Source organism: Ranitomeya variabilis, chromosome 5 (genome assembly GCF_051348905.1).
Source record: "Ranitomeya variabilis isolate aRanVar5 chromosome 5, aRanVar5.hap1, whole genome shotgun sequence".
Classification (NCBI taxonomy): domain Eukaryota; kingdom Metazoa; phylum Chordata; class Amphibia; order Anura; family Dendrobatidae; genus Ranitomeya; species Ranitomeya variabilis.
The window spans coordinates 553,911,346-553,924,304 of record NC_135236.1 but is presented as its reverse complement, the minus strand read 5'-3'; the positions used below and the strand labels follow the sequence as shown (position 1 = coordinate 553,924,304).

The following is a 12,959-nucleotide window of genomic DNA, read 5'->3' as shown; positions in this document are numbered from 1 at the left end:
AGCCAAAGCTCCGCCGGGCACTCCAAACCGCTGCTCTCCGCTTCTGGAGCCAAGGACCGAAAACGGTCGAACTGAAAACGAGAAAGAGAATCAGCTATTGAATTACGCACCCCAGGCACATGAGTAGCCGTAACCTGAGAATTCAACTCCAAACAACGAAGAACCAGCTGTCTCAAAACTTTTACCACCATGCAGTGAGACCATTAACCGCACACACCACCCCATATTATCACAGTTGAAACGAATGCGCCTGTTACGAAATTCCTGCTTCCATAAGTAAACGGCCACCAGAATAGGAAAAATTTCCAATAACGCAACATTCCGCACCAACCCTTCCGAGAACCATTCCGCAGGCCAAGGCGCCGCACACCACTGCCCTCGAAAGTACGCTCCGAAACCACTGCTGCCAGCCGCATCCGTGAACAAATCCAACGAGTCATTTCCCACAACCTCTTCCATCACCAATGAACGACAATTGTAAGTTTCCAAAAAAGTGCTCCAAACCGCCAAATCTTCTTTTAAATCAGCTGACAACCGCACAAAATGATGCGGGGCTCGGACACCCGCAGTAGCACTGGCCAGCCTTCTGGAGAAAACTCTCCCCATCGGCATCACCCTACACGCAAAATTGAGTTTTCCCAACAAAGACTGTAAATCCCGTAATGGCAATTTTTTCACCCGACGCGCTCTGACCAAGTCCTGGCGAAGCCCCTGAATCTTCTCCACCGGAAGCCGAAACTCCCAAGCCACAGTATCTATGACAATGCCTAGAAAACTCAAACACGTGCACGGGCCTTCTGTTTTACCAGGAGCCAGAGGTACCCCAAACCGCTCCGCCACCCATTCCACTGCCCTCAAAAGCCTATGGCAACGATCGGACCCAGCCGGACCCACGCACAAGAAATCATCCAGATAGTGTATCACTGAATCACAATCTGACACGTCCTTAATTGCCCATTCCAGAAACGAAGTGAAAGTTTCAAACAATGCACATGATAACGAGCAACCCATGGGCAAACATCGATCCACAAAAAACCCCCCTTCCCAAAAACAACCAAGAAGTCTTACGCTATCCGGATGAACAGGCAATAACCGGAATGCCGCCTCAATATCTGTTTTTGCCAACAGCGCCCCCTTCCCAAACTTACGCACCCACCCAATGGCCTCATCAAATGATGCATACACCACAGAGCAGAGCTCAGGAGCGATACCATCGTTAACCGATAGTCCCCGCGGGTAAGAAAGATGGTGAATGAGCCGAAACTTACCCATCTCCTTCTTAGGGACCACACCCAGCGGGGAAACTACCAAATCCTTAAACGGCAATGACGAAAACGGGCCCGACATCCTCCCTAGCGCCACCTCCTTATTCAATTTTTCCGAAACAATCTCCTTATGAACCAAAGCCGAACGCAAATTCTTAAGAACCTGAGGCACCTCAAACGATGGAGCCGGGATAACAAAACCGACCTGAAAACCACTGAATAACAACTCTGCCGCCTCCCTCTCAGGATATCTACTTAGATAGGGGGCCATCCTTTCCAGCCTCACCGGCGTCACCCCCATAGGAATTCCCTGCCCCTGTCTTTGACTTGCCTTTTTTAAAACATTTTGCTGCCCCGTGTGTAGATCCATTGCAATGGGAGCACAGATGCTTGAATTTGCAATTAACCCCGTACTTACACTGTCCATCATTGTACTGCCAACACAGGCCTGCCTTACGCCCCCCTGCCTGACCAGACTGGCTTGACGCCCCCGTGCCGGTGGATTGGCTACCTTGACCGGAAGATCCGGCCCCCCCTTGAAAGGAATGACCGAACTTATACTGCGCCATCACGCGCAGCCATAGCCCTATATCCTTTTGGTCCCACCGCAATGTCGGCCGAATCGCTTTACGCTGACGAAATTGTTTGTCGTACATCAACCAAGCCTGCCCCCCATACACTCTATGAGCTTCCCCAATGGAATCCATGTAGCAGAACAGGCCCGAACAATTCTCTAGCGCCTTTTCCCCAATCACACTAGCCAAAATAGCAAAGGCTTGCAGCCAGTTAACAAAAGTCTGGGGAATTAAACGCCATCTGCGCTTCTCCTCCTCCTCCTTTTTACTGTCCTCTTTCTTCCCTTTATCCAGATTAAATTTTTCAAGGGGAAGTAACGAAAAAAAATTCCACATACTCATCCTTTACAATTTTTTCTCTCACCTCTTTTTTAAGGTGTGCCCCCAAGGGGCCCTCAAAACAAACATACACCTCCCCATGCGCCCTATCATCCAAGTGAATACGGCATTCTTTTTCCTTCTCCGTCTGCACTGAAACTGAAACCGGAGCCACAGGGCTAACCGCTACCTCCCTAGTTCCCATACCCACACCCCCAGCACCTATCCATGCTGCCAAATGCCTCTGATCATTCATACCCCTCTCCAATCTTGACAATAAATCTCTCACATTCTCCAAAAGCGCACTTACCCCCCCTGAGTCCCCTGCATTCGGGCCCACGGCCCCCAAAACAGACCCCCCATCGCCTTGCAAACCCCGAACCACTGGCGAGGATAACAATTGATCAGATAGTAAAGACAAAGACGCACACTCACCAGGCTGCGAAGGAGCTGTGATCCCTCCAGCCTGAGTACCAGGGTCCTGCCGACTCCGTCCCGCTTCAAACGATCCATCAGAGGGGGGTGCCATGCTGGGCCCCTGGCATGAATCCTGTTGCAATCCCTGCGATCCTCTAGCCGACGAGGGTGTCCGATCTGGTGCCAGCCGCCCTCCAAATGACTGCACCGACGAAGCTGCGGAGCCACCAACCAGTCCTGGTGAAAACGCCATCCCGTCCTGCACTCCTGGAGCAGGAGAGTAACCTGCTGCAGCATCCCGGGCCGGCCCCAATGCTTGAGACCCCAAGCCGCCCGTCCCGGAACCACCGCCCTGCGTAGCCGCTGGTGACGCTGAGGCAGGCCGCGCGGCAGGGACATCACCGCTGCGGCCCCCCGTCGCACAAGTCCTTCCTCGTTGCCCAGCTCGCACAGGCTCCGCCCCTACAGTGCTGCGAGGCGGAGGCCTAGCAGCCGAAGATGAACCCCTCGTGGCCAATGGATTCCTCCCAGGCCGGGGCATTCTAGCACCGCGACCCGCTGGCGCCCGACCTGGAGGGTCCCTGGAGGGGCTCCTACGCCTACGTGGGGCCCGAGGTGCAGAGTCGGGTGAGAGTCGGTCCGGCGGTCTGGCACGGCACGAGCGCCGCAGCGGGGAAGCCGCCGCAGCCGCAGCCTGACCACCGCTCCCCAGGATGCCCGCCACCTGCTGCTGCAGCCAGTCAGGAGGGTGCGAGGCAGCCGCAGCCCTCAAGCTCTCCAAGATCTGGTCCACCGCAGCCATTGTCAAGTAAGTGTACTCACGAAGCCAGGAGAGCGGGAACTGCTTGGCCCACACCCCCCACCACTATATAAGCTCCCGCTCTTTCCATTACTCCTCCCCAATAACCCTAACCCCTCCCTCCATCCCATGGTCATGTTTGCCTTCACTTACGCCGCTGGGGGGGGGAGGGGCGGCTCCAGCTCCGGCCACTACTCTCTGAAGAGGCAACTTGCATATTTAAAGTCTTCCAGAGGGATGCAGTACTGTTGAAATTGCTAAGATATTGCGGCCATGAAATTAGAACCATCAAAAGTTTTGTTGCAAATAGTCAGTCAATGTGGTTGCAAAAGACATGTTAATGCACATTATCTGCCAAAGATTTGAGAAAAATCAAACATGAAGCCACCAAAAACCCATTATTCTCAAGTGCTGTCATATTCCAGAACTGCAACCTCCCTGTACAAGGTAAGAAAACCTGTGGCCAGTCTGAACAATGCAGGATGAGCCACCAGATAGCTAAAACTTAGACCAGACAATTTTAAGATGCAGCAAATTAAACAAAGTGGACCATTCTGTTTGATACAACTGGCATGTCTTTAGACTGTCTAGTATATAGATCAATTTACACTACGTGATTCTAGGAATGCTCTTTTCACGATAAAAGTCCAGTCTAAACTGGGTGCCGATTACCTGTCGTAGGTTGACATTCTGTTTTAGGCTGTTCAAAAGAGCATGGTTCTCAGCAGATTGTTCTGTGTAATCAGGAATTGTGCTGCCGAGAACAGTGGCAACCTATTTGCAATGAACAATCTATTACAATACGTATCTGAAGCTGGGTCGGCCTGTATGAACAGGCTATTAAATGACCGTCAGCCAGCCAACAAGTTGTGGCCAGCAATTGCAGTATAAAAACACCATAAGTTTATACCATATATTAGGCTAAGTACACACTGTATATGTGGTCACACTGTATACGGCAAGAGCTTTTCCCAATGTATATGGTAATGTTTCCATAGTACACAAGTCACCAGACTTAGGGTACCGTCACACAGTGCCATTTTCATCGCTATGATGGCACGATTCGTGACGTTCTAGCGATATCGTTACGATATCGTAGTGTCTGACACGCTACTGCGATCCGGAACCCCGCTGAGAATCGTACGTCGTAGCAGATCGTTTGAAACTTTCTTTCGTCGTCAAGTGTCCCGCTGTGGCGGCATGATTGCATCGTGTGACACAGGTTGTATACGATGTGCGCACAGTAACCAACGGCTTCTACATCGCAAATACGTCATGAAATTATCGCTCCAGCGCCGTGTATTGCAACGTGTGACCGCAGTCTACGACGCTGGAGCGATAATCATACGACGCTGCAACGTCACGAATCGTGCCGTCGTAGTGATGAAAATGGCACTGTGTGACGGTACCCTTAGGCCAAAAGCATGTTCTTTTGGTCTCTGGCAAATTTGCATCCGCACACAATTTGTTTTATTGTACAGGAAAGCATTGCAGACTGCACTTTCTAATACAGAGGTTTACTGCATAGATACATATTCCATGCAGTGTATTTTTTCACATTGTATTCCTAAGGTGGATGGATATCTAGGCATTTTGCAGTGCTTCTGTGGTGGCTATTCTTGTCTTAATGGGATTGTCTCATGAACAAAGTTCATTTTAATCAATAAATCTTGGAATAATAAGTCCCTCAATTGGATGTGTTTAAAAAAATGTTCCTGTGCTGAGATAATCTTATAAATGTGCCCCTGCTGTGTACTGTGTAATGGCTGTGTCTGACTGTGCAGGAACATGGTCTGATCATATCACAGTTCCTGGCCAGGGGAGGAAGCAAGAGTATACAGACAGAACAGCAGGGGATCACCGTTGATTCTTTCTGTGAGGTAAAACATTTGTTAAAAACAGGCAGGGGAATGTTTTACCTCACAAAAAGAATAATTTGTAATCCCGTACTGTGCTATTTGTATCCTCTCTTTTGATTCCTATCCTGCCCTTGAATTGTGGTGTGACCATGTTCCTGCACGGTCAGCAAAGCCATTACACAGCACACTGCAAGGGCACGTTGATAAGATTATCTCAGCACAGGAACATTTATTTTTAAAAACATTTAATTATGAAAATAATTATTATTTCAAGATGTATTGATTAAAATCGACTTTAAAATTAACTTTGTTTGTTGGAAAACCCCTTTAATACTATAGTATAATTTTTGTCCATAACCCTTTGACTTTCCACTGTTTCCATATGATTATTAAGTTCCACAATGGCCTCCAGACCAGCCAGTCTATTAAACTCAATTTGCCTCTTGTAAAGGGACATTTATTCTTGTTATGATCTTAATGTCCTCTCTATTATCGTATATTACAAGATTATTACTAACTAGGAAACCTTTATTCCTACAGGGTGACTCAGGAGGACCTCTGGTATGTGAAGTAGATAATAAAGTAAATGTATTTGGCATTGTAAGCTGGGGTTCGGGCTGTGCGGAGGAGAATAAACCTGGTGTGTATACAGAAGTGTCCAAATATATCAAGTGGATCCTTGCCAACATCGTCTGAGGAACATCTTATGTACAGATCTTTCTCCACAATCCTCAGTAGCTCATTTTTAATCTGTTAATTCAGTACATTCAAAAATAGAAATCTTATTATAACTGGTTTACTCTGTAAGATATATTATGTAATAAACAAGGTGTGTCATGAAAAAATAGTGTTATGTGGTAATAACTTGTTGATAGAACTACAGCTACAACATTATGTTCCAATAACAAGGAAACATATATTTCTCACATGTATTACAGCATTTGTAACTAGGGCTACCTCTACAATTGCATACCACCAAACACTGTGAATAACAATATATTCAGAGCGGTTGGGTTTTACTAAAGAATATGGTAAGTCAAGGATTGGAATGGGTGTTGTAGCAATGCTGGGTAGGCTAGGATTAAATCCTAGCTCTGTAGGCTCTGATTAGGTGCACATGGCTAGCTCTACAGTAAGCATGCTAGGTGGACATCTATGCCAGTCTGCTGGGGGAGCTGAGCAAACTAGATGTGTCTTGGACCTGAAGAGAGACCAGCTAGAATCTCTCTGAGAAGAGTCTGCACAGGACGTGTGCATCAAACCGCAAGTATCAGTTGTTGATATGGACGATAGCAGTTTTATTTTACTGAACTGGTGCTAGCTCAAGTGGTGTCTGAAGTAGTCAGGGTCTGTACTGTTTAGTTAGGGTACGTGTCCACGTTCAGGAAATGCTGCGTGTTTGATGCTGCGTGGGGCCGCAGCGTCAAACACGCAGCGTCCAGATGTTCCAGCATAGTGGAGGGGATTTTATGAAATCCCGTGTCCACTATGCATGGAAACACGCATCCGTCGGCCCTGCGACTCCGGACATGCTGCGCGTCTTTTAAGATCGCAGCATGTCCGTGTTCCTTGCGGCGACGCTGCGCCGCCGCAACGAATAACACAGGGCCCTATGCGTGGGGTGCGATGATGCCGGATGTGTGCAATGAACACATCCGGCATCATCGTGTCCCAGAAGGGGGCGGGGCTTAGGGACGAGCGGTTTGCCGCTCCGACGATACCGCTGGCCATCCTGATCGTGGACACATACCCTTAGTGTCTGGACAAGGCTAGGGATACAGTATATGAACCTGTACTGTTTTCCACCTGTACTACAGGGTATGTACCTGTACTGCTCTCTACTTGTACTATATTGCATTCACTACTCTCCACCTGAACAACAGTATATGTACCTGTAATGCTCTCCACCTGTACTACAGTCAGGGTCATATTTGTTATAATCCAAAAATCCTATAAAATTACTCCAAAGCCTATTTCCGGGGTGGGTCTTATTTTCGGTGGAAACATTAAATAAATATATTATACACACACAGCGGGTGAAAGAAGTATTGCGTACATCACCAATTTTCTAAGTAAATCTGTTTCTAAGGCTATGTGTACACGTTGCTGATTTTGATGCTGATCCGCAGTGTTTTTGGATGCGTGGAATTGCATCAAATCTGCAGTGTAGTGCACAGCCAATGTTAATCAATGGGAAATCTAGAATTGGTGTGCACATGCTGCGGAAAAATCCACTCAGATTTGCAGCGTTTTATTTTCCGCAGCATGTCAATTCTTCTTGCGGATCTGCAGCGTTTCTGTATCCATTGACTTCCATTGAGTCAGTCAAGTCCACAGCAAAACCACAGATGTAAAAAGATCTGCAGATTTGCTGCAGATGTGCATGCGAAAAAAGCTGCAGATAGAGAGGAGAAAGAGTGTGCATGAGGAGACTATGTGTGTGCGGAGAAGATGTGCGTGTCTGTGGGTGTCTTGTGTGTGTGTGTGTCTGCGGGGGTCTGGGTGTGTGTCTTTGTGTAGGCAGGCATCGTCCGATGGGACTACTAGTCTCATCCGGCTATGTCTGCTGTCACATAGAACAGTGACAGCTTTAGCCGATGATGGGATAGTAGTCCCATCATTCGGCTACTGTGTTGAATGGTAAAGAAAAACACATATACACATACAGTACATATACATATACAGTACATATTCACCAAACAGCTAATCCCCAATGCCCTCGATCGCCTGCAAAAAAATTAAATAATAAACACAACAATATACTCCCTGTTCTGATATAATCCATGTAATAACGAGTGTCCCACAATGATCTCCCATTTAGAGCTGTCACATCGGGAGATGTGACCGCTCTACAGGGGCTCCGGTACTGCAGTGACACAAGGTATCCTCCCACACTGTATCACTCCGCCACCTAGAGGTCACCAGAGTTCTTCCGGTTACTTGCGGCACCATTGCATGAGAAAATTCTCACACAGCTGTAGTTCCGCAAAATGTGAGCACGAACTCTGATGATACACTGCGGGAGTATTATCTCCAGTCAGTGTATCATCAGAGGCCCCTGTAGAGCCGTCACATCTCCCAATGTGACAGCTCTACACGGGAGATCGTCATGAGACACTCCTTATTAAATGGATTACATCGAAACAGGGAGTATTTGTGTTGATTTATTTTTCTTTTTTTTGCAGGAGAACGAGGGCGTCGCAGGAATTAGGAGTATAATAAATATAGGAAACTGTGTGGTGTTTTATTTAATTAAAATACTTTATTCTGGCTGTGTTTTTATTTAACATGTAGAAAAACAGAAAAACTTTTCAGCTCACCCAGTAGAAACCTTCGTCTGTAGTCCACATTATATCCGAGCAAGGAAAAAACATCTCTGTCTGATGTTGAAACTTGTGCACATGGAAAGAAAAATCCAGCTCCAGGAATAAAAAGTATCAAAAATTTATTTAAACATATTAAAATTTGGAACACTGCTGGCAAGCGATAAATTACATCATTTGGATGGAAGCTACTATATAGTCGTGGACGCGTTTCGAGCACAAACAGCCATTTTTTTTCCATATTTTTTTTAATTAAACAGATATTACATTTATGGCTGGCGTCACACTAGAAACTTGCACGAGTCTAGCACCTCAATACCCGGCACTGCCGCTGGCACTCAGGACCGGAGTGTGTGGCTGCAAGTATTTCTATGCAGCTGAACGCTACGGTCTCATATCAGATGCCATACGCTAGTCTGACCCCTGCCTAAGGCCTCTTTCACACTTCCATTTTTTACAATCAGTCACAATCCATCAAAATGTTGAAAAGACGGATCCTATGCAGATTGCAAAAAACGGATGCACTGGGTCCCTTTTTTGTGTCGGATCCGTTGAGGCTATGTGCACACGTTGTGTATGCGTCTTCGCATACACAACACAACACAGGTTAAAAATAAAAAATCATGATATTCTTACCTTCCGGCATCCCCCGCACCCTTCCCGTGGCCTTCCCGATGCTCGCGATGCTGCCCGCAGCTCCCGTTCCCAGTAATGCAATGCGAGACAAGGACCTGTAATGACGATGCTGTAACATCTGGGCGCTGCGGATTGGACGCTGCGGTTGTACGCATCGTCCAATCTGCAGCAAATATGCCATGTGGAAACATACCCTAAAGGTACTATTGACATGAAATTCTTACCAAATGTCAGTAAAAATCTATACAATCCACAGAGGCAAAGAAATTAAACCATGGATGTCCACAAATTAAGTTATGCGTTATAATGACAAATGAAACAGGGAAAATGTATTCAACACATGAAGAAAGAGATGTGCAAAAAGCCATGCAAAGTCTGCTGAAATCAATTAGTAATTAGTAAGCAATCCTGCCATTTTGTAAAAACTAATATCAGCACTGGTTCAACTGACGGACTATAAAAAAGTGCTACATCTTGTGATGGGTAAAACCAGTGAGCTGTCTCAAACCTGTCGCAACCTTATTGTTGCAAAAGATACTGATGACATTAGTTACGGAAGAATTTCTAAACTACTGAAGGTTCTAGTGAGCACTGTTTAAGCTATAATCTAGAAGTGGAAAGAACATAATTTCACCATAAACCACCCATGACTAGGCGCTCGCTGCAAAATTTCAGACAGGGGAGTAAAAAGAATCATCAGAAGAGTTGTCCAACAGCCAAGGACCATCTGTTGAGAGCTACAGAAAGATCTGGAATCAGCAGATGCAATAGTTTCAAAGAAAATATTAAGTAATACAATCAACCTCCATGGCCTGTATGCATGTTCACCATGCAAGACTCCATTGCTGAATAAAAAGGATGTTCAGGTTCGTTGTGTAAATAACATTTGGACAAGCCTGTGAAATAGTGGAAGAATATAGACTGGTCATATGAGACAAAAATTGAACTCTTAGGATGCCATAATACACACTATGTTTGAAGGCCAAAAGGCACTGAATGCCGCTCCAGAAACCCGATACCAGCAGTGAAGTATGGAGGTGGGAACATCATGATCTGGGGTTGATTTTCTGCATACGGTTCTAGGAAACTTCATATGATTGAAGGAAGGACTAATGCAAAAACGTACTGAGACTTTTTGAAAAAAAACTGCTGCCGTCTACCAGGTTAATGAAACAAGGGTGGACATTTCAGCAAGGCAATGATTCCAAACACAGAGAAGATGAAACCCTCAATTGGTTTCAGAGATAGAAAATAAAGCTGCTACAATGGTTCAGCCAATCACCTGTCATGAATCCAATAGGAAATTTATGGAGGGAACTAAAGTTCAGAGTTCATAGAAAGAGCCCATTGGACATTCAAGATTTGAAGAGTGTTTGTGGGGAAGAATAGGCCACAATCAGACTTGAGTAATACATAGTTTATCTATACAAGAGGCGTCTTAAAGCTTTCATCACTAACAAACAGGGGCGTAATGACGGTGGATGCAGAGGTCATGACTACAACCGGGCCCATGCAGGTGGGGGCCCACCGATGCCAGCAGAAACTACAAGTGGATGTGCATCCATGGACACACATTCAGCTGAAGTGTACTGTGGTGCAGAGACCCGTCAGGTCAGTGCGCAGCAATACACGCTGCTGGCCAATCAGAGGCCAGCACCTGACATCAGCAGGCGCATGACTGGGGGCACATGGCAGTAACATCATGATCTCCTTTCACTTGCACCCTGAAGTCGGCTGCCAGCTTCAGAAGAGGATACTGTGTGGCATGGGAGGTGAGTAAAATTGTTTATTTTTTTCTATGCATGAAAGAACAGTGGCAGAATGGAGAACATATACCAGGATGGGGGATATATTTACCAGGATGGAGCCAGGATGAGGGACATACAGTATATACCAGGACCAGTTTAGTCGGGGCACCTTCCATACCCTTAGGGAGAAAGGCCTCATCCCAGGCTGGATAGGAATGGGTGTTGGGAGTGGGTGAGGTAGGTAGAGTAGGGGAGGAGCTAATTAGAAAAATTAGAAAATTAAAAAGTGAGGAGAAGGAGGGAGGAAGTGGCACTGGGCAGACGTGCTGGTCTGCAGCTCCTGACAGACAGAAGAAGTGTGAAATAGAGACAGAAAGAAGCTCCAGAGGCAAGAAGGGGTCCTAGGGGCACGGGAAGTGCAGAAGCCACCCTTGGGGCCCGCATCCAGACGTGGAGGGACCAAGTCGCAGACAGGGGGCCGGCTCCAACTTAGTGAGAAACTACAGATCTAGCTAAGAAACCGGAGGCTGTGGCTTTTGCAAGAAGCACAGCCACATCCACCCATACTTCACCAAAAAGGTAGCCAGATAGAATCCAGGGGACTCAGAGGACGTCGCCCGACCAGGTTCATGACTGCTGGCTTGGAACACTGTGGGTATGGCGGTGGGCAGGAGAAGAGGATAGCCAGCATAGAGAGACGGCTATAGAAAGCCATATGAAAGGAGTCCTGGAAAGGTGTATCCCAATCTACCTGGGAGTTTGCTGGGCCACTGACCCAAAGGACACAGCACACAAAGCTGGGTGCGATAAAGAACTGTGAGTAAAAATCTGGAAACTGCACCTTGCTGTGTCCTTTGCATTATTCCTATCCTACCTGCCCGGCATAGCTACCACCGCCATCTTATATCTCAACACTATATCTGCCCTGGGGTTAGCTTTACCCGTGGAGAGCTGCAAGAACTCTGCTGCATCGCCATCTGCCCCAGAGGATCTGAACTGCAGCGTCGGCCACCATCTCACTGCCAAACACCACAGGTGGCTTCACAAACATTTCCCCTTTTCCCCATAAACTTTATTCCTCCCCTTTCATCATCACTCTTTATTTTCCACTACACTTCATCCTCTTTAATTGGACGGCCAGGGCCATGGACCAGGTCACTGCTGCTGTAATCTTCCCCTTTAAGAACTGTGTCTGGCCTGGTACCGAGTATCCCACGGCCCCATTGTGCGCTCCATATATACCAGGATAGAGCCAGGATGAGGGACATATATACCAGGATGGGAGATATATATATACCAGGATGGGACCAGGATGAGGGACATATATACCAAGATGAAGGACACACACACATATACACTGCTCAAAAAAATAAAGGGAGCACTAAAATACAACATCCTTGATATCACTGAATGAAATACTTCAGTTGCAAATCTTTATTCATTACATAGTGGAATGTGTTGAGAACAATAAAACATAAAAATGATCACTGTAAATCAAAATTAATATCTCATGGAGGTCTGGATTTGGAACGATACTCAAAATCAAAGTGGAAAATCTAATTACAGGCTGGTCCAACTTCAGTGGCAATGCCTCAAGACAAGGATTTGATGTTCTGTTGTGTGTGTGTCCTCCACGTGCCTGTATGACCTCCCTACAATGCCTGGGGATGCTCCTGATGAGGCGGTGAATAGTCTCCTGAGGGACCTACTCCCAGACCTGGACTAAAGCATCCGCCAACTCCTGGACAGTCTATGGTGCAACGTGACAACGTTGGTGGATGGTGCGAGACATGATGTCCCAGATGTGTTCAATCGGATTCAGGTCTGGTGAATGGGAGGGCCAGTCCATAGCTTCAATGCCTTCATCTTGCAGGAACTGCTGACACACTCAAGCCACATGAGGTCATGAGGTCTGGCATTGTCCTGCATTAGGAGGAACCCAGGGCCAACCGCACCAGCATATGGTCTCACAAGGGGTCTGAGGATCTCATCTCAGTACCTAATAGCAGTCAGGCTACC

General features: G+C 46.8%; 1 protein-coding gene across 2 annotated transcripts in view; it reads left to right on the top strand.

Annotated features, from left to right (window-relative positions):
- Nucleotides 1-6,069, top strand: part of F12 (coagulation factor XII) — a 210,106-nt gene extending 204,037 nt beyond the window's left edge. For both annotated transcript variants that reach the window (XM_077265917.1, XM_077265918.1), the window contains one exon: nucleotides 5,774-6,069. In XM_077265917.1, the coding sequence (XP_077122032.1) occupies nucleotides 5,774-5,929 (156 nt within the window). In that variant the 3' untranslated portion in view covers nucleotides 5,930-6,069. The remainder of the gene's footprint in view (nucleotides 1-5,773) is intronic.
- Nucleotides 6,070-12,959: the final 6,890 nt, after the last annotated feature.